At 36.8% G+C, this 27,384-nt stretch overlaps 1 protein-coding gene across 1 annotated transcript in view; it reads left to right on the plus strand.

Annotated features, from left to right (window-relative positions):
• LOC124606647 (rho-related BTB domain-containing protein 1) overlaps positions 1 to 27,384 on the plus strand; it is a 385,021-nt gene that overhangs the window by 264,908 nt on the left and 92,729 nt on the right. Inside the window, exons 3-7 of the mRNA XM_047138648.1 lie at positions 1,331 to 1,434; positions 6,120 to 6,317; positions 15,824 to 16,031; positions 22,705 to 22,941; positions 24,879 to 24,970. Of these exons, the coding sequence (XP_046994604.1) occupies positions 1,331 to 1,434; positions 6,120 to 6,317; positions 15,824 to 16,031; positions 22,705 to 22,941; positions 24,879 to 24,970 (839 nt within the window). The remainder of the gene's footprint in view (positions 1 to 1,330; positions 1,435 to 6,119; positions 6,318 to 15,823; positions 16,032 to 22,704; positions 22,942 to 24,878; positions 24,971 to 27,384) is intronic.

Genomic DNA, 27,384 nt, shown 5'->3' on the forward strand with positions numbered 1-27,384 from the left:
GCTACCCAAGCACAACTCACAGCCAGTTGTGAGTCGTGCTTGGGTAGCTCAGTTGGTAGAGCACTTGCCCGCAAAAGTCAAAGGTCCCGAGTTCGAGTCTCGGTCTGGCACATAGTTTTAATCTGCCAGGAAGTTTCAAATCGATGCAGACTCGGTTGCAGAGTGAAAATTTCATTCTGGGAACATCCCCCAAGGCTGTGGCTAAGCCATATCTCTGCAATATCCTTCCTTCCAGTAGTGCTAGTCCTGCAAGTTTCACAGGAGTACTTCTGAGAAGTTTGGAAGGTAGGAGACAAGGTACTGGTGGAAGTAAAATTGTGAGGACGGGTCGTGAGTGTGCTTGGGTAGATCAGTTGGTAGAGCACTTGCCTGCGAAAAGCAAAGGTCCCGAGTTCGAGTCTTGGTCCAGCACACAGTTTTAATCTGCTAGGAAGTTTCAAATCAGCGCACACTCCGCTGCAGAGTGAAAATTTCATTCTGGATCACAACTGTTTGAAATTTGCTGTAGAGATACAAACACTGATTACTGCTGTGGATGTAACAGCTCTGGGTTGTCTTGAAGGACAATTTACTTTACACCCTTGTTGTAACTGACTATATTACCTGCACCACCAAAACTGTGATCACGTCGCAACTTCATTTGTAGTATGTGTCTTAGAACAATGCTTCTTTTGGTAGTTGCTAGAAATTCTACTCTGGAGTACAGCAAACTATAGAAATGGAGAAAAGTTATTTTATTTTGAGAGTCACCATGTTGATGCAACCTACACAAGACCTGAACTTCTCCTGGTTTATTTTGAATGTCTCGATGTTGATGCAACAGTCACAAAGCATGAACTGCTCCCAGGCAGCCACATCCATGATCAGATCTGCAACATCTTAAAATGGAGAACATTTTATCTGGTGTACTATATCTCACTGGATCATGTGAGTCATAACATTATTGTTTAGAATTATTTTTCTAGTAAAATTTTCTTTATGTGTTCTTATATTTTTCCAAAGACATTTCCAAACAGTTAGGTTCAATACACCATATTCAGTCTTGTCCTGCTATCATTTGTATGGAACTCACATTTTCTCTTTAATAGTGGCCTTGTTCATCTTGATATTTCCTTTCCTGAGCTTTCTTTGTGCCTAACACATTTTTTCTGTCTCTGGTATAACATTGTTCATACAATTATCTCTTTGGTGTATGTCTGTACAGCTTTCATTTTATAAGATGCTGAATGTATTGTGTAATTTAATCTGGGATAGCTCCCTATTCTTAAATGAATTCTTGTAATCTACAGTTGATGACATACTGTATACTAATCCCACTCATTATTTGTAGGTGTTGGAACGGTCCTGGGAGGTGGTTGATGGAGTCAATGTGTCTCTTCGATTGTGGGATACATTTGGTGATCATGAGAAGGATCGCAGATTTGCATATGGAAGGTACGTTTAACACATGTTCAATATTTTCTAATATTCCGTAACTGTTCATGTTAACAAATATGGCAAAGTGTACCTCATTCTATATTCTTAATCGCAGAGATTAATCAATATTTTGTTTCTAGCTAATAGTGTAAACGTTTGGAGACATACCACCTTATCATGACTTATGACATACTGTTGAATTAAGAAACTTGTTTATTCAATTTTGTGATTTCACTTATGTGAAGTACCCTATTAGCTCATCACATTCATGTTGATTGATATTTTCTTTGTAATTGTTAGTGATGTACTGAAAGAAAATTGAAATTGTGTGCAACTAATCAGAACATTTAATGTACACTCCTGGAAACTGAAATAAGAACACCGTGAATTCATTGTCCCAGGAAGGGGAAACTTTATTGACACATTCCTGGGGTCAGATACATCACATGATCACACTGACAGAACCACAGGCACATAGACACAGGCAATAGAGCATGCACAATGTCGGCACTAGTACAGTGTATATCCACCTTTCGCAGCAATGCAGGCTGCTATTCTCCCATGGGGACGATCGTAGAGATGCTGGATGTAATCCTGTGGAACGGCTTGCCATGCCATTTCCACCTGGCGCCTCAGTTGGACCAGCGTTCGTGCTGGACGTGCAGACCGCGTGAGACGACGCTTCATCCAGTCCCAAACATGCTCAATGGGGGACAGATCCGGAGATCTTGCTGGCCAGGGTAGTTGACTTACACCTTCTAGAGCACGTTGGGTGGCACGGGATACATGCGGACGTGCATTGTCCTGTTGGAACAGCAAGTTCCCTTGCCGGTCTAGGAATGGTAGAACGATGGGTTCGATGACGGTTTGGATGTACCGTGCACTATTCAGTGTCCCCTCGACGATCACCAGTGGTGTACGGCCAGTGTAGGAGATCGCTCCCCACACCATGATGCCGGGTGTTGGCCCTGTGTGCCTCGGTCGTATGCAGTCCTGATTGTGGCGCTCACCTGCACGGCGCCAAACACGCATACGACCATTATTGGCACCAAGGCAGAAGCGATTCTCATCGCTGAAGACGACACGTCTCCATTCGTCCCTCCATTCACGCCTGTCGCGACACCACTGGAGGCGGGCTGCACGATGTTGGGGCATGAGCGGAAGACGGCCTAACGGTGTGCGGGACCATAGCCCAGCTTCATGGAGACGGTTGCGAATGGTCCTCACCGATACCCCAGGAGCAACAGTGTCCCTAATTTGCTGGGAAGTGGCGGTGCGGTCCCCTACGGCACTGCGTAGGATCCTACGGTCTTGGTGTGCATCCGTGCATCGCTGCGGTCCGGTCCCAGGTCGACGGGCACGTGCACCTTCCGCCGACTACTGGCGACAACATCGATGTACTGTGGAGACCTCACGCCCCACGTGTTGAGCAATTCAGCGGTACGTCCACCCGGCCTCCCGCATGCCCACTATACGCCCTCGCTCAAAGTCTGTCAACTGCACATATGGTTCACGTCCACGTTGTCGCGGCATGCTACCAGTGTTAAAGACTGCGATGGAGCTCTGTATGCCGTGGCAAACTGGCTGACACTGACGGCGGCGGTGCACAAATGCTGCGCAGCTAGCGCCATTCGACGGCCAACACCGCGGTTCCTGGTGTGTCCGCTGTGCCGTGCGTGTGATCATTGCTTGTACAGCCCTCTCGCAGTGTCCGGAGCAAGTATGGTGGGTCTGACACACCGGTGTCAATGTGTTCTTTTTTCCATTTCCAGGAGTGTATATGGAAATTCTGAGATGCTCTTTGCATCTTAAAATGAAATATGCACATTTCCGAAGAGCACTCTGAAAAATTTTTGAAGGAAGTTTGTGTTCATTAATGCACTTTCAAAACAAAACAAAAAAAGCAATGATGTTCTATTGTTACACGTTTCGACAATGTGCAACTAATAGAACCACTAGAAGGAGTTTAGTCATTCTCTCCATGCTGTTCATTTGCCTTCAGCCAATTGGATACTGCTGTGCAATAATTTTGTTCAGAGTGAAAGTATTAATTATTATCGTAACTTTTCAGCAATTACTGATACCCATGTTCATTAATAATATGATAGATTTAGACATGAGATAAAGTCTTTTGAAAATCAAACATAGAAACAGCCATATAAAATACTTTTTTTTGTTCAGGAACTGGCGAGTTTTCCAAATTAATCTCAGATAAATGAAACAACATTGGCCTCTGAACGATGTTCTTCCTCAGTAATGTGGGATCTCAGAGGCAGCCAAAGCAATATTTTTTGGAATCTGTGAATGCAGACAGTTCTGCATCCACCTTATTCTCCAGATCTTATTTGTTTTCAACAATGTAGAAGATACCATCTATAGGCATAATTCTATGTCTCTTGAAACAGCTGTCCTTCATATAATTATCTTGCCTTATCTCCCTCACCAGGTGTTACCTGTTGGATACTGCACCAATTCATACGAAGTGAAGGATACCACACTGAGAGGATACAAAGATACATTTTGGAAACACATGAATTTAGATTAATTTTTCAAAACTGTTACAGTGATTCCACATCAGTTCCATTTTTACCCTAATGCAAAACAATTTATTTCCATTGAATGTTCTTTATTTGTTTGTATCAGTGATCAGTAAACTCCAAGTTCCACACATTAATATGATGGAAAAATAATGAGAAGAATAGAAACAATGGTATGAGTAAATTTCAAGAAACGTCAGTGAGCAACACATGTAAACCAAGGCTGAACATAGAATCTTATTGCTCAGAGACACAAAATTTGTAATCTCTGTCTGCCAGAGTGATGATAACATCCTTATCTGCTCATATATTACTTAACTTTATTGAACTTCACCTATTAGTGTTCCATATACAGTAATACAGCAATGGTACACTACAGTAATGAGGGAAAATGTTGCACAAATTGTACATATTTACACTTAATCTCACCACACATATATCTACATCTTTACTCCCACATCATGATTCATGGATCTCATTATGAGGATGGATATGCATGGGCTGAACAACAATCTTTGATGTTGTTACAACATCACAAGATTATTAATGTGGTTGGATTATGATATTGCTAAGTCATTGGCTATACTCAACATTTTCTTAAATGGTTATAAGTAAAAAATTTAAATGGCAGAATAGTCACTTATTTCTCTTTACAAGCTGTATTTGATAACTTATGTGAAAGAATTTACTTCCTTGGTTTCAATTGTAAGAAGAACGTGATATTAATCACTAATTTTATGAACCTGATGCATGCTTTTGTGAAAGTTCAGCATACAGGGAAATAAGAACTACTGCAACAAGTATTGGTCTCAATATTTGAATGTAGACTTTACCAATCTACACTGCTGATGAAAAGCTCTAAGAATTACAGCTGAATATCTATGATGCAAACGCACAATAATTCAATGAATATCACACTCATCATCTTCTGGTGAACTGTTGGGATGTCACATATGTTCCTCGATTTATGTATTAGGGGTAGCTGCCCCATCCTCCTGGGTGAATGTGCAAGGATCCAAACTACACTGGTGTTGGAGCAGGGGGTGATGGGAAGGTGGGCTATGAGATTCAGTCAATTTCTCCTGCCTGGCATGTCAACAATTGATAAGCATGCTTGTGATATATGGCTGCTAGTGTGAGATTTGACACTAAGTAAGCTGTATCCCGTTTCTCTATTTACAATATTGTCATGAATCCTTACTTCTATTGGTTCACTTGTTATACTGTCCTTATTTTGATAATACCAAGTTGCTGTGTAGAGCCAATAGATGTTGAGAGTGTGTAACAATATGTAGATATCTTTTAATAACATTACATTTTACAGTAACCTATATGTGTACATTTTTATTGTAAATATATAATGACAGTGCAAAATTTTTATAGGTTTTTACTTGCTGTACAAAAGACCAATAAAAAATACAATACAACAATAAAATTGACAGAAGCAAGCATTCACAACAATCTTGACAAGAGACAAGTGCAGCATAGTTCACAGTGTGAAATTCTGTGTTAACATCAGGAGCTTGCCCAGCACTGGTCGACATGCCACACTGGTCAAGACTGCCTGTAAGGAAGTCTAAAGAGGCCTCCAGACCCTCCTCAACATCCCTTTCCCAGTATTAATACACAGTGGACCCCACTGCCTGCACTCAGCACAAGGTGACATGTGCGTGTGTCTCAGTCTCAAGTTAGTTCATAGTGGACATAAACTCATTAGGAACAAAAATGCGTATGCTTGCTATTTTAAGTTTCATCTGATTTCATGTTAGTAGTTCCTATGTGGGTACTGGTGAACAGTTTCCTGTATTCTATGTGATTAGTTCTATTATGTTTCAGGTCACTGACGGTTACACTTCAAGTGATCAGTGCTTTCTGTTGGATAATCATTAATTTTTGTTCGATGTATTACTTTCTATGTTCTACAGCCCAGACACATTTTGGCTGAGTTGTTTAAATGTACTTGCAAGAAACACAACTTTCTTTCTGAAATTAACTTCATGAAAGATCCTCTCCCTCTCTCTCTCTCTCTCTCTCTCTCTCTCTCTCTCTCTCTCTGTGTGTGTGTGTGTGTGTGTGTGTGTGTGCGCGCGCACACGCATATATTTAGATAATTATTTATAAGAATAGCACATTTATTTAACTTGATTTAATTAATGTTTTATGCAGGTCAGATGTGGTGCTGTTGTGTTTTTCCATTACAAATCCAGTTTCACTGAGAAACTGTAAGATTATGTGGTACCCTGAGATAAGGCGATTTTGTCCTCAAACACCAGTTCTGCTTGTTGGGTGCAAGAGTGATCTGCGTTACATGTACAGAGATGAGACATATCTTAGCTTCTTCAGGGATCGTAGTCCTTTTGTGAGGTATGTATTTACTAAAGACACAACCACCTTCTTCTCATTTTCTTTTTACCACGTTCCATTTTATGGAACATTGACAGTACTTTTGGAAGTACTTTAAAAGGTTTATTGCCTCCTGTGGGTAGTGCTGTTCAGTTTCTAATAACTCTCGGTATTTTTTTTGATGACTTATTCATCATTATTGTGCAAATTGAGGACATGCTTCAATTAAAAGCAAGAATTTTGACCAAAAAATCCATCAAGGTCTTAAAGAATGAATGACGGAGGTACTGTAAGGAGTGTTACAACACTGTTATATGTATTGTTAGCATATGTAATTATTTGTGATGCTTATAGTGTTACATCATTTATGCTGATGTCTGTTTAATCAGACACCATTTATGTATGTAACTCGTTAGTTATACTGTATTTCAGGACGACACCTTTCTTATAATAATTTTTAGAGCTACATGATTCACAGTCCCATTTTAGGCGTTTGTCATAAAAACCATTTGTGTTATGGTAGTTTCACAGATAAAAGCATTAGGTTTAAAATGCATCAAGTCATTATGCTTTCTGCTAGTGTACAGATATCAGTAACAAGGAGTCCATTAAATATTTACCTTCACCCTACTTATCTTCACCTTTTTTTCATGAAAGGACCTGAAGATATTTAAACTGTGCTTCTAATATGTGAACAGACCTAAAGCATGTTTACTGAGTTGTAGTTCGTAAATGATAAGTGGAGTTAATTACAGAACTGTGAACTGTGGAAATGAAAAATACTAAATGACAACTGTATTCAGCTGAGAAATAATGTTTGGGTTACTCTCAACCTGGGGTCTTAGTGATCTGCTCTTCTTTTCTAACATTCCTTGAGCTGTTTCTCTTTCCTACCTGAGGAAGGAACTAACAGGTCAACAAGCTAGAACAGTTTTTTTTTCTTTTATATGGGTCTTTTAGATGTCTTGTAATTTCATCTCCTGAGGGCAAGTACTGTCCACCCATGTTATCTCGTAGTAATTTTGTAACTGAGGGGATTGACAAGATTAAAGAGACATAGATTTGCTACTCAGTAATCTTCTTCAGGAGGTGTAATTTCTAGTACTGCCAACAGAAACATTTAAATTAGAAAACAATAATGCGAGCATTCTTCTTTGGAAAAGAAAGAGGTTTGGTAAAAGAGTGGTGACATGACTTCAGATCCTAGATTGAGAGGGACTCACCCATTGCTGGGATAAAGAGAGCTGAAGATAAAGGAGAAGTCATCAGAGAGAGTAGTAGGCCTCAAATAGTACTTTGGGAAGTACTGTGTCATTTCCAGCCTAAGATAATCAAAAGGACAGGATGAGAAGTAATGATGAATTAAAGAGGAAGGAGAGTGAGATGTGGAAGTAATAATGCAATTAAAGACTAGGAAGACAGGAGAAAATAACACAGGGCAAAAAGAATCCTTTTAAGTTAGAGAGAGTGTGACTGGAGGGAAGGGGAGGCAGGAGAAAATGAAAATAAAGAAGTGAGTGAGTAAATTATGATTTCTTCCTTGCATAAAAAAGGGGTATCGGTAGTAGAGGGTAGGGGATGAGAGAAAATGTGAAGGTAGACACAGCATGGAGATAAGTTTGAACACTACAAACTATTCTCTGTATGATGAAAGAAGAGTCTGACAGCTGCCAATGCAGTTTCTGGCTTTCAGTTGTGAGCTGCAAAAGGCTGTTGACAATACCACCTGAAAGCCATAGTCACCTACTACTTTGGCAACATAGAGTTCTTGCCATAGAAACATAAACAAAAATCCTTTACAAATGTCTGCTTGTGTCTGTGTATGTGCGGATGGATATGTGTGTGTGTGCGAGTGTATACCTGTCCCTTTTTCCCCCTAAGGTAAGTCTTTCCGCTCCCGGGATTGGAATGGCTCCTTACCCTCTCCCTTAAAACATACATCCTTTCGTCTTTCCCTCTCCTTCCCTCTTTCCTGATGAAGCAACCATTTGTTGTGAAAGCTTGAATTTTGTGTGTATGTTTGTGTTTGTTTGTGCGTCTATCGACCTGCCAGCGCTTTTGTTTGGTATGTCTCATCATCTTTGTTTTTAGATATATTTTTCCCACGTGGAATGTTTCCCTCTAAAATATGTTGTGTGATAGATTGTTGTAGGTGTGTGAAGCAGTCATGCCAAGCCCATTTTAACTGCGAGTGAACTACTTTCACCATAGAGACTATTAGCTTGGTCCTACACGATTTAGTTTAGTGTGGACTCCAAACCACCACAGTATCGTTTGACTTTCTTTGCACTAACAAATCATTTCCAGAGATGAAAGAAGTGATAAATGACAGACCTTTTTGGATTTATAGTCTGGCACTGTTTGCTAAACAATGGGACCACCTCATAAGAGAGTAAATATATTTCACCAATGGGCAACAGCTACGTACAGCAATGTCAGAGAGGCTTCTAATATCAGCAGAGTTTTAACAGATATATTACATATTGGATTTGTTCCTGGGCATAAAACTTGTTTAGAGGGGTCACAAACAAGTCACAGATAACTGAAGGTGACTGAGGGAAGAGGGGAGCATGGAGGTAGAAGTCCTGCTCTCACCAATTGGTTGTCAATTTTTCAGCACACCTGCTGATGACAGTATCATTGCTTGGTGAAATATTGCACCTTTTGGAAACGGGGTATGTGAATAGTCACATGAGGGGATACGCTGGAGATAAGGTTTGAGGATACTAGTACTGGGTGTGAAGATGCAATTGGCCTGTGTAGCATAGTAAGATACTAGATACCATTGATTATAAATTTCGTGTCCATCTTTGGATTGGCACATATTGGAAAATTGTATCTGTTTACAGAGAGTTTTTGTATATCTTGCCTGCATATTTTTCGAAGGAATACTTGATAAAAATGCATATTGCAATACAGTGCATGAACTGGGATATGAGTAACATCATAAAGAGGTTGGCAATATGTCTCATGCAACAGATAATAACGAGCAAGTAGCTAAAAAATATAATTAAGGCAAGTTCTAAGAAGTGCAACATGTAATTATTAGTCTTATAGGAAAAGATATATTGCTACTTACCATAAAGAAGACATGTTAAGTTGTAGACAGGCACAATTAAAAGACATTTACATAAAGCTTTTGGCCACAGCCTTCATCACCAAAAGACAAGCACACAGGTAACATACTTCATGCTCACAATTCTGGCCTGAGCTGTTGGAGTTGGCAGTCATGTGTGCATGAGGTCTGCTTGCTTGTGTGTGTGAATGGCATGTGTTTCTGTTTTGCTGATGAAGGCTGTGGCTGAAACTTTGTGTAAATGTCTTTTAATTGTGCCTGTCTGCAACTGAATATGTCTTCTGTATGGTAAGTAGCAATCTGTATTTTCCTTCATTGTTGAAATTTGTACCTGGTGTTTCCATTGTTTAATTATTAGTCTTGGTAATTATTTGTGTTTAATATTTACTAAATGAAATTTTTATTCATAAGTATTCTATTTCTAGAAATATTATTAGTAATTTTAGACAGCTGTTGATTAACATTTTGAGTATTATATTATCTGTTTTATAAACAAGTATATGTTTATACTAGCCTATAGATTTTGCAGTTTCTCAGTGTAATTTCATGCTGTGAACTATGTTTCTAAGTCAATAATTTAAGATTAAAATGGACTTAGTTTGTTCATTTCTATTCACTCATTTACCCACTATGATCTAGAAGTCTTGTCATCAAGGGGGACTTCAGGAATTATGATAACTTTTTCCAGTAAACCAAATAAAATGACTTCCCATTCTCACCTAATTGCTCTTTATTCACTGAAAACAGATACTAGAATCAGATCAGAAGTAGAACAGGTAATTAACCAACAAGTATTTTGTTAACAGTGGAAGTCACTTACAGTTAAATTAATTTACTAGTAACAGGTGCATTTTCATCAGAATAAACAAATAGAAACATTATTTAGTGTATGTGGTCTCATTCATTCAGTCAGTGTTTCATAGATACACCAAAAAAGGCAGACCTTTAAAGATGTTACTAGACTTTTTAACAGGTAGGTTCGATCAGCATGCAAGTATTATGAAGATACTTCATGAACTCAAATAGGAATTCCTGTAGGATAGATTATGCTCTTTTTGTGAGGCACTATTGCAGGAATTTAGAGAACCAGCATTTGAGGCCAACTGAAGAATGATTCTGTTGCCGCCAGTGTGCGTTTTGTGTAAGAATCACAAAGATAAGATGTGAGAAATTAGTGCTTGTATGGAAGCTTTTAAACAGTCATTTTGCCCTCACTTTACTTGTGAGTGGTATTGGAAAGGAAATGACTAGCAGTGATATGTGGTATCCTGTACCACACAATATACAGTGGTTTGTGGAGTGCATATGTTGATGTGGAATGAGTCAAGGTGTGGATTAATAAAAGACAAATGTAAACTTTATTAAGCACAAAGTATCATTAAGCAGCTGAATTCCATTCATGCTTATGACAGCTGAATTTAATAAGGAAAATTAGAAAGAAAGTTGGTACTTTGAAAAAGCTACTACCACCCCAGTAATACTATGTAGCTGCTATTTATCTGATATTGCTAGTCTTATGTTCATTTGATTCCATTGGTATTTTTCAAAGAAAATACTTACATACATACATGTCCTGGTCATATCACATCGCTACTTGTCATGCAGGTTTACAGTGAACACTCTTCTTGCCATGTAGCTAGCATTAATTTTCAGCCCTTAATCTAAATATACAGATAATTTGTAGGAAGAGTGGCTAGTGAAATGTTTTTAATATTCTTCTGAATTTGTTGTAATTCCTAGTTTCTTGCTTTAAGCTATATTGAAGCTTGCTAAATATTTTGCCATCAAAGTACATAACTCCTCTTTGAACAATATACAAATTTGACAAGTCTATACACCAAATTATTTTTGTGTCTTGTGTTGTGTCTGTAAATCTTAGTTCAGCATAAACTGATTTTTGTCATCAAGAGAACCTAAGCATAAAATCTATTATTGCACCATTTGGGCAATAGAATAACATGCACGCAGACAGCTGATCTTTCAAGCTCTACTGAAAGCTCTTTACAAGCAAAGTATTAACTACTATGAAAATGTGCAGCATGATTCAAATGCTCAATCAGAGGTGGTAATAGGCCTACCCTTTTGTTTATGGCAACTTTCTACTATCTCTTTATCTCTTATCTGCCTAGGTCATAATTGGCAGGTGAAAAGCCATAGGCAGTGTTCACACTAGAGGCTTTGTCAACCTTTGTGAGCAAACAGTTGTGTGGTAGAACCTTGGTGTTAGTACTGTTGTAGCTGAATAGCACAACACAAATGGCGCCATTTCTCTACAACTAACAGGAAAACATGGAGTGTTAAGCTTGTCACCAATTTATAGTGGCCTACCTGTTACTAGCAAGTAATATAACCCATGCATCCCCTCCCTCATTCCAAAAAGTGACTGTTGGTGATTTAGGATCAGTAAAATATAAGAAATATGTTGCTGGTGGTCTTATGACACCGTTAGAAATGCAATATACAATTTGTGCTCAAAAAGTAACAGAAATTTTAATTTTTCTTAAAGGATCTTTATTTATTCATCAACATCAGATTAATGCCCCTCACATACAGTACACATGTTCCAGCACTTGTTTCTATCTTGGAAGCACTTCTGGAACTCACTTTTCATTATGGTGTTCAGCTCCTTCAGTTATTCTGTTTTTATCTCATAGGTGGTGGCAAAACTATGTTCTTTCATGGTTCTCTTCAGCCATGGGAATAGAAGGGAGTCACAGGGGGCCATGTCTGGCAAATATGGTGGCTGAGCCAACTTAACGATTTTGTTTTTTGCCAAAAAATCATGGACAGTCATTGAGATGTAAATAGGAGCATTATTATGATGCAATTTCCACAAGTGATTTTGCCACCATTTTTTCTTCATATTGTTTCACGCAGACAGCACATAACTTCTATGCAGTATTCCTTATTGACTGTATGGCAATGAGCCAGAGGATATGCTCATATCATCAGCAAACCCTCTGATAGTGAGTCAGTGATTACCTAGTTCCATTTTCTTTACTTCTTCCTCGTTGTTGTCAGTAACTGATGTGCTATGGCATCCAGGGTGGTTCTCATCTTCAGTGTCTTCTCAAATCTCTTTAAAATATTTATATCACTCGTAAACTCTTGTCTTACTCATAGTAAATTCACCAAAACCCACAGTCAACATTTCGATGGAGTGCTGTACTTGATTCCATTTTTCATGCAAAATTTTATGAAAATTCTTTGATCCATCTTTTTTGAAAGTAAAAATTCATTGAGCATTAAAAAACTTGTATAACCTTTTTGACTGTTAACAATAAACTAAATATTCAAAGCAGCTGGAAAAAATTGGAAATCAAATGTAAAAAGCCTATGAAATTAAAAAAGTCCTGTTACTTTTTTTATCATACCTTGTATTGAAGCAACTGCTCTTCAGCTAATTCCTTTATGCCTTGAGGAAGGCCACTGCAGAATGGTCAAAACCTTGATTATTTTACCTTGTAAGTATTTTATAAGATGTCATGGCAGTACACCTATAAAGATGTTAATGAGAATGACACCTGCTGCAAAAGCTTCACATTTATTTTTAGAAAATATATATGAAGTAGCTTGAAAAAATAATGGTTTTGTTATTATTGTTGAAAGAACAGCAGTATGACCAGCATAGACTCTTGCATATAAATGGTATGAAATAATATTAAAATCTGTGTGTTGGTTAAGAATAATATTACACCATAGGTTCCACTGAGACAGCAGTTTTTCATGGTAGCTCACTATCAGAAACTAATAGGTTTCAACAAGTACATTTATTTATTTAAACATTTTGATATTAATGATCTATAAGGGGCGTTCAAAAAGAACCAAGCCAGAGGCATAATTACAGAAAGCAGTACCTGTGTGGTAGAAGTATTGACCCTGGCTGTGGAGACACTTGTCCCACTGTGACACAAGGCAGTGAATGGCTGTCTCATAAAATTCCTGCGGCTGTGATGTTAACCAGTTCCACACGTACAGCTGGATGTCGTCATCCACATGAGTGCAGGAAAGGTTATGCTGACGTTCTTCTTTGACCAAGATGGCCTCCTTCTGATTCACTTCCTGCAGCACAGGACAACAGTGAATGCCCGGCATTATTGCAAACCTTGACCACCCTTCAGAACGACCAGGCAATATCACCCATTGGGTCATTCTGCTCCATAACAATTCAAAGCCTCATACGGCCAACACAGTCATGGCACTCCTGCGGAAATTCAAATGGGAGGTTCTCGGTCACCCTCCATACAGTCCAGACCTCTCTCCCTCTGATTTCACCATTTTTGGTCCCCTTAAAAAGGCTCTGAGGGGCAAATGATTTACCTCAGACAACAACATCCAGCTGAACATGCAGAACTGGTTATGAGACAGCCGTTCACCACCTCGTATGACAGTGGGACAAGTGTCTCAACAGCCAGGGTCGATACTTCTAACAACAGGTACTGGTTTCTATGATTATGCCTCCAGCTCATTTCTTTTTTGAATGCCCTTATATAATAATTATTTTTCAAACTTCACGTTGCTCGTCAGTATTATGCTGTGCATAGATTATCGTTAACCAGTGATTTTTATTTATTAAAGATCCATATAACCATATAAATAAACTGTATGGAAGAGTAGTATATGTAATAAAAATAAAATAAATATTGATATACAATTTTGCAAGATAGAAATATAGTGCAGAGCTATTTATGAATTTTCTTTCAGTTCAAATACATGTATCTATATTAAACAGATGAAATGTTCTACTCTTGCTCTTTTTGTAATGGTAGTGAGCAGAAGAAACATAATTGCAAATGAAATGTAATATAATACCAAAACAGTCACCATAATGTCTGTGTTGAACTGCTCAGCAGTACGCTAAAATAATTGTTTATTTATATGTTTCAATGGATTGTGTTCATAATAAACTTCATGATGTGATACATATTAGTTTCAAAATGTACTTGGTTTATAAACATCAGTTCCTGAGTGAGTCATAAAGAAATGTATTACAAACATTTCACTGCCTCCTGCAGATATAGTCAATTCATCTTTTCTGACGGGCATGTTTCCATAATGCTTAAAAATGACAAAGGTGGTCTGTATTCATGGGAAAGGAGATACATCAAATACAGGAAACTATAGACCAATTGCCTTGTTATCAAGATCTAGTAAAATCATAGAAAAAGTTATGTGTAATAGGTTAAAGAAATTTTTAGAGAAAAACAAAATTCTCACTGATATTCATCTTGGATTTAGGAAAAATAAATCAGTAACTGGTGCCATCTATGATTTTATACACAATGCTCTGCAAACAATGGACAAAAAACAGAAGTGCCACTGGCACTGCCACTGACATTGGCAGACTTAAGTAAAACCTTTGACATATTGGAGCACAAGTTCCAGTCTTGGCCCAACCCTCTTTCTCCTTTACATAAACAATGTAGACCTAAACTCTAAGTCACAAACAGATGCACAAACATCCCAAGTCAGCTACATGCAGCTGTAAATAAAACTACAGCATATCTAAACAGATAGATTGAAGGAAATAAACTACTGATAAACACACAAAAAAAAAAATTCTAAACTTTTGTTTAAAAGGTGGTGCATGCAACTCCTGTGTGACAATAAACTCCAACACAATTTCATATTCTTTGAAAACGAAGTTTTTAGGCATATGGCTTCAAAATAACTTCATGCGGCATACACATATAAACAAAATGAATGCAACACTAAATAAAATATGTTATAGTCTATGGTTTCTCTCCGTTAAAGCAAGTTTTAGGCACTGTTGAAATGCCTACTTTGCTCAATTCCATAGCATCCTACTGTAAGGAATTATATTCTGGTGTAATACACCACCTAGTTCACTCACTTTCCTAACCCAGAAAATAGCTGTTAGAGCAGAGCAACATGCTTGACAAACAGACTCTTGCAAACCCCTCTTTCAAGTCATCAATCCTCCCACTTCCCTGCATGTACATACTAGAAATCTGGAAGTGCGTTAGAAAGAATTTAAAAGACATAAATAAAAATTTTAATACCCATGAGCATGATACAAGACAAAAGGATAAGCTTCATGTCCAGTCAGTAAGGACATCACTGTACAAAACTTCCACAATAAACAGTGGTATACAAATTTACAACAGTCTGCCACACAAGGTAAAAATCATATCATCATTCACACTCTTTTGTAAAACGCTAAGGGCATTCTTATTCGATCATTGCTTCTATTCATTAGCAGAATTTTTAGAATATCTGAGATACTGTACAATAGATTTTAAACAAGACAATACAGCTACCGCAAGTAGTGCAGGCTCTTCTGTGGATAAAGCTAAATTTTATGTATTTACTGAAATAATACTGTATTTTATTGTTTTTTTTCATGTTTGTTCTGCGTCCCACAATCTGGAAAGATTTTTTTGATGAATGAATGAATAAATGAAAATCTGAGTATATGCCTTGCTTTCAGGCCAACTAGAAAAAGTGATCTGGTGATGCCTGACCAGGCCCGCACAATTGCTAAGGAACTGGGTATACCCTACTATGAGACCAGTGTTCTCACTTATTATGGTGTGAATGAAGTGTTTGAAAATGCAATTCGTGCTGCTCTTATTGCTCGGAGACAGCAGAGATTTTGGATGACAAATCTGAAGAAAGTTCAGCGTCCTTTGCTACAGGTAATTAGCCTAGGTGGTACTTAAAAATTTTAACTGAACTTGTGCCAACAACAATTACATAGCAAACTGAAATAATGAAGATATTAAAATTCAAAATTAATATTTTTTTTAATAAATCACTGAAAAAATATGGATTCATTTAGTTTTATACAGTCCCACGCCAATAAGGCCTTTCATAACAGAGCCATATATTTCTTGTTTTGGATGTTGGCCATTGCTGAAAATTCTGTCAGCACAAGTACTTCATTATAAGCTATAGAAATCTGGCTATGAACTATCTCCACTTTCTGGTATCTATCAGATAAGTATGATTTAAATCGCATATTAGCAGTGCCACGGACTCCATAACAGTATAGTTTTTCAAGCAAAATTTCATAATCAGTAACATAAAATGCCTTAGATAAGTCTAAAAACAATCCACAGTTTATTTCATTGTGATCAATGGAATTTAGAACAAGTTTTAGAAAATTATGTATAGCAGTTTCAGTTGATCTATTTTTTCTAAAATCATTTTATTCATTGGCAAATATTCCACATTTGTTCAAAAAAAGCAGAAAGTCTATCATACATTATTCTTTCAAAAAATTTTTGAGAAACATGAGAACTTTGATAAGGGTCTGTAGTTTTTTACGTCATAATGGTCACTGTTTTTATGTACTGTTTTTATTATTGACAGCTTAAGTTCTCTAGGGAAAGTACCAGGGCTGAAAGAAACATTAATTATATCAACAAGCTGAGGAACAATATATTTGCTGTATTGAATTACTTTGTCAGGAATGTCATCTGTACCACAGGAAAATTTATTTTTTATTTTGCTGATTGTATTCTCTGCCTCTTGTACTGTTACAGGATACAAAAACATAGTTTTAGGATTTAGAGAGACATTATGACTGGCTTTTATGTGGCTTTGATTTTTTTATAAGATTTTGTACTAAACTTGTATAGTGGCTATTGAATATAGGAGCAATTTGTAAAGGATCATTTATAGTTTTGCCTTCATTTTTAAGAACAATGTTGGTGTTTTTTGCTTTCATTCTGTCTGAGTTTGTATTTATCACATTCCAAACTGACTTCATTTTTTTGCTACCATTGTTTCTGTTGATGTATGAATCATTGCTTAATTTTTTTGCTGCTGTAATGACTTTTGCATACACTTCTCTGTAACAGTTCACATACTGTTTCAGAGCACGATTTTGCCTAGCTGATTTACTTAACTTTCTACATTGCTCTGAAGATTTTCTTATCCCCTGTGTTAGTGTTAGTTCTGAGTTTTACTTTAATTTTCTTTAGAGGGAATGTAGTTTCATAGTTATGTTTATAACAAGCTAAAAAAGACTCAAACTTCATACCTGCATTGTCATATTTATCCAAATCCTAGTTTGAATATTTTAATAATGAATTAGAAATCCTAATGTTGTCCTCATTTATACCTCTTCTGTAGAAGTATTTCTCTCTTTTCATGGAATTTGTGCTGAGTAATTTATTTACACTGAATTTTATTGCTTCATGATCTGAGAATCCTGTGCCAGTCACTTCTACACTATGATCAAATGTTTGCAAGTCAAAAAAATATTTGATCAATTGTAGTTTTAGTGGTCTTTCCAAGTCTAGTACATTCATGGACAATGGGTGATAAATTATGTCATTGTAGCAGATTATTCAGTTTAGACACATTTTGACAGGTTATGTTAAAATTTACATTGAAATCTCCAACTACAATAATATTTTCTTTAAAATTCCTTAATTCACTAAAGGATCTTTCTACACTGTCCAAGAAGGCCATAAAGTTGCCTGATGGGGATCAGTATAGGCAAACAATGATTATTTTGTGTACTTTAAGTTTTCAAACACAATATACCAAACATTTTTTCAATGTTATTTATGTTACAGAACTTAATTTCTTTGTATTCAATTCCTTGCCTAACATATATGCATGTTTGTCCACCTATAGCAGTCTCTCTACTGGTGCTACTAATTATTTCAAATCCTGTTATTCTAGCAATACATGGTTGGTTTTCCTTTAACCAATGTTCACTCAATCATAAAACTGAAATATCCTTTAGCTGATCAAGCAAAAGTACTTCTAATTCAGTAATTTTACTAGTTACACCTCGAACACTGTGGTAGAAAATCACTAGTGATTTATTGTCCTTGGGAACTGTCACACTGCTCACCTCGATGTTAGGTTGCTACTTGTCTTCAATAAAAAAAAAAACCTTGTTGTAACCTGGTGGTCACACTCTTCTTTTGCTTGACAAGCGGGTGGTTTTTACTTCAAGTGGTTTAGTTGACACTCTTGTTGTTGATGTCAGTGTAGTAAGATGTCTTGTTGCTTCTGAAGATGATTGCTGTACAGTGGAGCATGCTGTTGACTGGGAAGAAGGATGTGGGAGAATAATGGGGTCATTCCCCTTGCATCTGCCTAATTAATTTAAGATGTTTCAGATTTTATGACATAGTAGCATCTTGCCCTTAATATTTAGATGTAGGCCATGTTGTGTAAACTGCTTTCTCTCAAGGAACTCTACAGTAAGAAATGCGAATTGCGGAATGCTTTGCAAATCTTTTCAAACTGTCTATTGGCCTTGATAATTTCATCATTCATAATAGAAGTGATTGCAAGGTTGTGTCTATGAGGAACCCTCATGACAGTTACAGGTGCTCTCCTAGTGGAGTTCAACATTTATTTCAAATTGTTAGTGGCTTTGAATAGTTCATTTTTATGTACATCATTAGTGCCCCCAATAATTATTGTACATTGTAATGAACTGGAGATATTTTCAGCATTTATGTTTCATCCAAAGGTGCCCCAGGTTTTACGATGGAAGTAGCATTTACGTGAAAATCATCATATAAGATTCCAGTGAGGCCATGTCCATGGCTATCAGAGTACAACACTATTTTAATTCTGGAAATCTGGAAATTGAAATTCATGTTTATCTGCACATGTTTGTTTGTAATGTTTGCTGTACATGGAGGTACTTCTATCTTCTGTACACTCTGTGTATTAAACATTGTGTTTTTAAGTACATGACTGTATGTAGGACTACTGTGTTCTGTAAGTACTTCGCACTTCCCTGCACTCATTTCTGCTCAATTCCGTGACCATTAACTGCTGAATGACACATGTTTTCACACTTTTTGCGATACACTAACTTCATTGATCTGACATGTTCACAACTGTTGTCATTAGTATTACAGTCTGAATTGTTACGAAGGCTTTACATCATTTCCTGACTCTTTTCTGCTTGAAGAGATGTGTTTCTGCAATGCACTTGCTTCATTGACCTAACATGTCATGACTGTTGTTGTTAGTAATACTGTCTAAATTTGCTAAAAAGGCTTTACATCGTTTTTTTAAGCATTTTAGAACACTGTTCACACATTTCCACAACATACTGTAGAGAAGTAAATACGCTTTCCGTTTGTCCACTGGCGAACATTTCAGTTGTGGACTGACGACAGTTAAATGTAAACACACAACACTCACAATGTAAATAATTTTAAGTTAATATCACCAAAACACTCTGTATGGTACCATTTTTGTAATGTAGAACAAATTTGTATTCCGTTATGAACTATTTATACACACTTCAGTACCGGACACCTTGTTCCTGAGAAAATGTTGAGAAAATCACAGATTACAGCTCCCTTAATCATTATTATGTTACAATTTTAGACCTATAAAGTTCTCATTTTTCCCGTAGACTAGAGATTCTGAATGCAATCAGATTATACTTCAGACAGGTGCTCTGCATCTGCTGAAGTTAAATTTTGTCCTGAGCAGTAGCAGTAAATAGATTGTCATCATTCAGAATACTCTAAATGAGATGGATGTGTCCTCTGTTGTAGAGGGCAAAATATGGTGCCAAAAGTAATAAAATATTATATTTAGAATGAATGAAAGAACAGCTTGAGAGCAGTGAACATAACCTTGTTACGTGTGAGCGACTTTGAGAAAGCTTTACTAGGAAACAGTAGGCAGAAGCAAGCCATTTCCATGATTAGATGAAGTGGAAGTATTTGTTGTTTGTATATAATTTAAGTTATTAATTTTTCAAAATACACCCCTCCTGAATTTTCACAGTGGTGGCAAAATTGTTACAGATGTTCCAACATTGTCGGAATCCTTTGTCAGAAACTATCTTCAGCTACCACCTCACATTTTCCACCACTGTCTTAGGCTTTTGGAAATGTTGTCCATTAACTTTCATTTTCAGTTTTGAGAGGATGTAGTAATTGGTAGATGCAACGTAGGACAATGATGTAGGTGTGTCAGTGTAGTAACATTATTGCTCATGGGGTGATTTGTAAGTAGTAGTGACTAGTGTATAGTATTCTCAAAAATGCATTTACTTTCTGTTCAAAACATGATACGGAATTCTGTGAACAAGATCAAATGATCATTGACTTAACATCTAATGTTTGTTATCATTAGTCATCTTTCTGACTCACGTGGCTTGACATGTATAATCAGTAGTTTTTTTGGTTATGAAGAGAACTGGTGGGCACACCTGGATCATCTTCAGTGCTGGTGTTGCATTCATGAACCATTTATACCATTCAAACACTTGCAGTTTCTTCAATTTGCTTGTTTATATAAACAATTACAGTGTCTCTGCTTGGATTCCTGCGGCAACACATACATTTGGATCAAGTGGATGTTTGTTTACTATTCGGATGACAACATTTAAAAATTAGATTACATACAAACACTGTCTCTACAATGGTAGGATTCCCCTACACTTGTTTCATCTTTTCTTCTAATGCTACCAGTGCACAAGATACAATATTTTCATTTATGGACTTTTGGCTACAGCCTTTCCATTGATTTCACAAACTTTTTGACTGTGTAACCTGTTTTTGATATGTCATTAGAAAGTGATGTTTTGTAGTGGACAAGCCTGATTTAAGGGTTCCAAGATTTACTAAATTAATTTCAGGTGAGCATGTGGATAGCTCCATCAAATCTTGCGTGGTTATTTTCTGCACCTTAGTTGAACTGACACAGTACTCAATCTCTAATAATTTTAATGTCAATGGGACATAAAAAATTTAAAATAATAAAAATAAAGGTGTCATAGTAATGTCAAATCAAAGGGATTGCATTAGGATGAGGGCCACAGGATTTTCATAGATTTTAATGGAGCATTATATTTTAAACACTATAAATTCTTGCTTCCTTGAACGAGTGTTTTCAATGTGTAAAAATGTTTTTCTGGTGCGTGAAAAGTTTTGGCAATTAGAATCCTTTGGATTACCTCAGTGTCATATATGACTAAAAACATATTAAAAGGTCAAAGCATGGAGCACAGTGAAACATAACAGAAAACAGCATTCACAGTACCTTCCAGGCACTAGCTTTTATTACAGCAATAGTACAAACATATACACACACAACGACTTGGACACCCAAATACAAAATTTCTGGTGATCTGGCTACATGATAACTACAAATGGGAATCTCACACTGATAGCAAATTTACAAGAGACTAGGTACAATGTGAAATTTGATGAGAGTGCTTGAAAACTGTTGTCATGAAGACTGTCTGATGATTGTTAATTATTCTAATATACATTCTATTCTGAAGTATGTGATCATTCTGTGGGGTAACTTACTATCCTGACTAAAACTCTTCGCGATGAAAAAAAGAATAGTGAGAATCATGGCAGAAATAAAAAGAAACAAACCCTACAGGCCACTATTTAAAAGGATGGGGATTCTTCCTCTTCCATGTATGTACACTTTTGAAAGTGCAATGTTTAGTAAGAAATATGCAATAACCAATCCTAGTGTCCTCCTCAAAAATGAATATATGCATCAACATAACACAAGACAGAAAACTGACTTTCATGTGCTCCAAATAAAAAACAATTTGTGCCAGAAAGGAACATTATACCACGGTAAAGCTGTTTACAATAGGTTACCAAAAGAAATTAAAGTAACAAATGATCTAAAAATATTTAAAGCAGTATTAAAAGAAGATCTGTTTGCACATCACTTCTACAGTGTGGATGAGTTCCTCCAAAAGCTTTGAGTGCCTAAGAAAGTTAATGCTAAGTTTATAACCCACATTCTTTATCAATTGCAAATGTATTGTGTAAATATAACTACATACTTGTAGCATGTAGAGACTGTAATCATTAATATTTGTGTATTTATATTTTCAGTTGTAATTTCCTAGCTGAAGTGGTTTAATCAAAAGTCACAGCTAAAAAACATACTCATTAATACATAGAAAACGCCTGTGAACATGATGACATATTTACATTAACTTTTCCATTATCTGATGTGCTGTACTGTACCTGTAAGATTTACTGGACCAAATACATACAAATACAAATATACATGTACAATCCCCTAGCCCTGGCCTGGTCATAGGAGTTTGCATTTGGTTGTCTGTGTGGTTGTGTGTGAATGTGTGTACTATTGTTGGAAACAGAACTAGTGCTCAAAAGATATTGTGAATGCTGTTTCCTGTTATGTGTTAACTGTGTTCCATGCATCAAACCACTACAGGTGAGTGGTTGCCTTTCCCTTATTCTACATATTGCTCCATCCAGAAATTTCCATTATTGTTACAAATGCATCAAAATACTATGTTCTAATGAGAATATTCTAACAGTCAAAATGGTATAAAAGATTATTTAAGCTTGGATGTTTTTCTTTTAGGCACCGTTCCGTCCTCCCAAGCCACTGCCACCAGAACTTCATGTGACAGCTAGCGGCTATGCAGAAAATATGCAAGCACTGTGGCTACATCAAGCCTACACAGATGTTGTTTTTGTGGCAGGTAGTATAGGTTTCTCAGCACACCGATTTGTTTTGGCAGCTGCTTCACCTACTTTTCACAAGCTGCTAGTTGCAGGACTTGATCTGGGAGTGCGCAGTTCTAGTGAGTCCAGTATGGTAAGTTCAACACACACAAAAATATTTCATTCATTTTAAATACTGTAGCTTGTACTTTATTAAAGGTGTAGTGCACAGTCGCTGACTGACACAAAGAAAGTAGTGTTATCTTTTTTCTTTGTTACTGTGAAAATAGGATATCCTGTGTGTTTCACAGTCTTTGTATATTATATCTGTAATTTGTTGACAGTCATCAAGGTGTGATTCGATCCATTTTTTAAACTGGACTCTAATTCCACAGTTACTGAATATAGCTGCAGGAGAATGTGATGATCAGTAACACTGAAGGCTTTACTAAGATCAATAAATGTACCAGACACATGTTGTTTGTCATCCACTCCTAATAGTATTTCATTTAAAAAGGCGAAAATTCCTGACTGGATTGACTTCTCAACTTGGTAACATTACACTTCAGTGCCTTGTGAGTCAACAAAATCCCAATGTTTCAGGACTTTGTCAACAGCATAGAATGCCACAAATTATCTTCAAGTAACATTTTTAGTTGCCACTATCAAATAGCCAGTACATGAAGTCCATTGAATCTAACCTATATTATGAGAAAGACACTTAATATACATAAAGACAGCTGGTTTAAACATAGTCACTTGCTTTATTGGCAGCAGAGCTACATGGTCTTTTGGGATCTACAAATTTCAGTGTAACAATTTTTTCTGTTGCCAGCAGAGCTCCATGTTCTTTTGGGACCTACACCATAACGATGACTCAGACTGAAACAAGAGGTAAAATGACTCATCTCACCAGACTACGTTGTTCCATACCTCTTTAATTCAATAAGCAATTTTGTGGCTCATGAGAAGAACTGCTCACCATATCGTGGAATTTATAGCTAATACAGTGGTCCTGTTTCCTTTTCATTTCAGCAGCAATGTGCTGAACATCCATAACAGGCATTCAAGGTACTGCTCACCTATTGCAACAATCTTAACTATAACTGTGCTACCTGCTGTGTTTCATAACATATTCTGTCACATCAGGGATGATTAGAGTTTACAGTGTATGAGAGCCAAGACAATTTTATTTCATACCTCAGAATTGGGTCATCTTTAAGCTTAGTTAAAGAGCACTCAAGGGCTACAGACAGAATTCTGTGTTCCATCCCCTTCCTTTAAAAGAATGAACACATCTGAACTAAACCAAAAAGAGCCACATTATGCATGTTTCTTGTTTCTTACAGCATCATAAAACTGTATTACTTGCCTCTTTTTTCATTTCTCTTGTACTTTTGTTCTTTATTACAGATAGGCTGCCTGTCTTCCAGGGATGTGTCACATAGTTTTTCAATGACAAACATTTAATTTGTGGAAAGGATAGAAAGCTACTCATTACATAGAGCAGGTGTTGAGTGGCAGGCAGGTACAATGGAAAACACTGCTAAAATATTTACTTGTAAGCTTTTGAAGTTCTTCTTCATAGAATGCACCCCATTTCACACAAGCACATCTCACAAACACATAGCCACCGCCTCTGTGTGCTGAGTCAGTCAGGCCCCAGCACCTGGAGACAGTTACCATGTATGTGTGAGTTGTGCTTGTGTGAATGTGTGTGTTCTACTTCAGAAGAAGGACTTTGTTGCAAAGCTTATGAGTAAATATTTTAACAGTTCTTTTCACTGTGCTGTTCTGTAGCTCAACGCCTCTTCAATGTTGTGAGTAGAAATCTGTCCTTTCCATAATATTTTTGTTGTTCCATCATGGACTTTCCATTGTTTAAACATTTGAGTAATTTTATGATGTGAATTGGCTAATACAGAATTTTTCATCTTTGAATAGCTTGAACACCATAAAAATAAAATAAAATATTGTGCACTTGCTGGTTGTGTTAATAGAATTTATTTCTTGCTGTCAAAATATTTTCCTTTGTTGGAACAAATATGGAGTCTTGATAAATATTAGAGTAATCACATATTTATATTGCAGGTAAGCACATTTGGTGAGGCAACTGTGGGTGACTTCAATGATGATACAGAATGCCTCATTCGTCAGTCTGACAGTTACTTCAAGCCTTCTCGGTAAGTGTGGTTCCAGATTATGTTTTTATTTTTTTCTCTAGTATTTGCTTCAGACCAAGAGAAACTGCATGAACAAAGACCATACCGTGAAATGTTTTCTGGATGTTCCCAAAATAGACATAATTAGCTGAACAAATCATTATACCTGCTTTTTGTACCAGTCATCAACACCAGGTTGTGAAATAGGGACTGCTACTTGTCCTTCAAGAACTTCATTTGTCCTTACACTGCTAAGTGGAATGACTCTAGATCAGCCTCTGATTCTTGTTGGTAGTAGCTGTTTTTTTAGGTCTTCATATGACAGTCAGGTATGTTGAGCAACCACTGGCAGAGGTTGGTTCTTTCCTGCCTACTAACTGATAAGAGAGCTTTTTTTTCCATATGTTGTAGTCAGCTGCTGGGAACCAAAGTGCGTTAATAAATAAAATATTCAAATACAATATTGTATTTTTGGAAATTAATGTATAACTACACACTTCAGTGTACTCATCTACACAGAATCTACTTAATCTTGTTTTATTATTACTTTTTTAAAATTTATATGCACATTATTGAGTTGGAGAAAACTCTCCTTATTGATCTTACATTTGCTGTTAGCTTATAACAACTTGCGTGCTCATTTCTGCTCCCTGTGTTTTAATGGTGTTCAGAAAGACAAACCATATCAGATTCCTTCATGAAATATTTGAAGCAAACAACTTGTGCTCCCTTTCTTTTTTAATTCATCTGATATTCTAGCCAAGAAAGTTGACTCTCTTTTGGTCTCTCTTCTTATGTGATGGGAGATTCAGCTAGTCTAGTTGTACTATCTGTCAGCAATTTGAATTTAAGTTAAAATGTTGCCAGTTTCTACCAGTTAAACAAACCAACTGCTTTTATTTGTAGTATTTCCTGTATTTTTCTGCTTCCAACTTGGCTAACTTATCTAAACTCATAATATTCAGGAATAGGATTTGCAGTGTGTACTCCTACTTCTAATTGGCTTTAACTTAAACAGTACTATATTAAATTTTGTTTGTATCAGTGTTACAGGCCTTGGTTTAAGCATGGCAGAACTGTATATGCCTTACTCACACTTTCGGCAGCTCAGCTAGTTAACCATTAGTTGAGCTTATTTATCAAAACACTCACATAGTTCAAAATATTCTGTCATCTGTGCAGACCTGACACTCACTTTTATTAACATGCAAGCTTGGTGCCCTAAATTTCTTTTACCTGTTAATTTAACCACATATTACTTGACTGCTGCTTAGCATCAGAATTATTCTTTGTTCTACCTCTGTTATCTCGATCTCAATGACATGTAAAATGTTATTCTTCCTTCTGTCTCTTCTGATGTTCTCTGTCTTGTTGTAGCAGAACATAAATGATTTAAGAGTAAAGGAGACCACTCACGAATAGCCGAAGCATTGAGTCATCAATAGGCACATGCAAAAGGGAAAAATACCTGTTAGAAAAATCATTTGTCAAGCTAGAGTACACACACACACACACACACACACACGCACACACACACACACACACACACAATATTGTATGTCCTGACTGCGCAGTGTAGGGCACAGATATGTGTGTGTGTGTGTGTGTGTGTGTGTGTGTGTGTGTGTCTGCACACATGTGTGCGTGTACGCGTGTGCGTTTTTCTTGTTTTTGTATTTGTGCTGAAGCTCGACAAGGGATTTATTGTGAAAGCTAGCAAGGTTTTTTTTCTGTTTTGTATGTGCCTGTCAACAACTCAATCCTCCTCCTATTCAGTGAGTAGTCTCGTTTATTCTCAAATTATTTACATAATTAATAGTTACGTTATTGTTTTCCCATGAATCTACAGGAAACACCTTCCATGCACAAAATCAGAAGGCATATCTGGCATGAACTGAAGCTTAGGTACCTTAAAAAGCTGTTTCTTTTCCAGCCTTTGTTAATCAGACATTTCCCATAGCCTCTTTTATTTTTGTATTTTCAGTTTGCATGGTTCACATTTTATTATGTGTCTCAAAGGACCCAATTTATAGTTTTATAGCTAATGTCTTTTTTATATGTATATATACTCTGCTGGCCTTCAAAATGCAACACCAAGAATGACCAGAGAGATTGATCAGAGCCAAATTTATTTGGGAGATAACTCATTGTACAAAGATCACATGACTGAAAATACAACCTCATGTAAAGTGAGAAATATGATGAAATCAGTATTGAGTGTTGCCACCATTGCTGGCTATAACTGCTGCTACATTCTTGGGCATTGAAGCAGAAAGGTTCTGGATGTGTTGTTGGGGTATAGCAGTTGATGCTGCTTCCACATATTGGCAAAAGTGATCTGGCATAGCAGTGGATGGTGGATCCTGGACAGTCAGTCCACAATCATCAACCAGATGTTTTCAATAGGCGAGACATTGGGAGAACAGGGAGGCCAA

This window comes from Schistocerca americana, chromosome 3, assembly GCF_021461395.2.
Source record: "Schistocerca americana isolate TAMUIC-IGC-003095 chromosome 3, iqSchAmer2.1, whole genome shotgun sequence".
Lineage (NCBI taxonomy): Eukaryota > Metazoa > Arthropoda > Insecta > Orthoptera > Acrididae > Schistocerca > Schistocerca americana.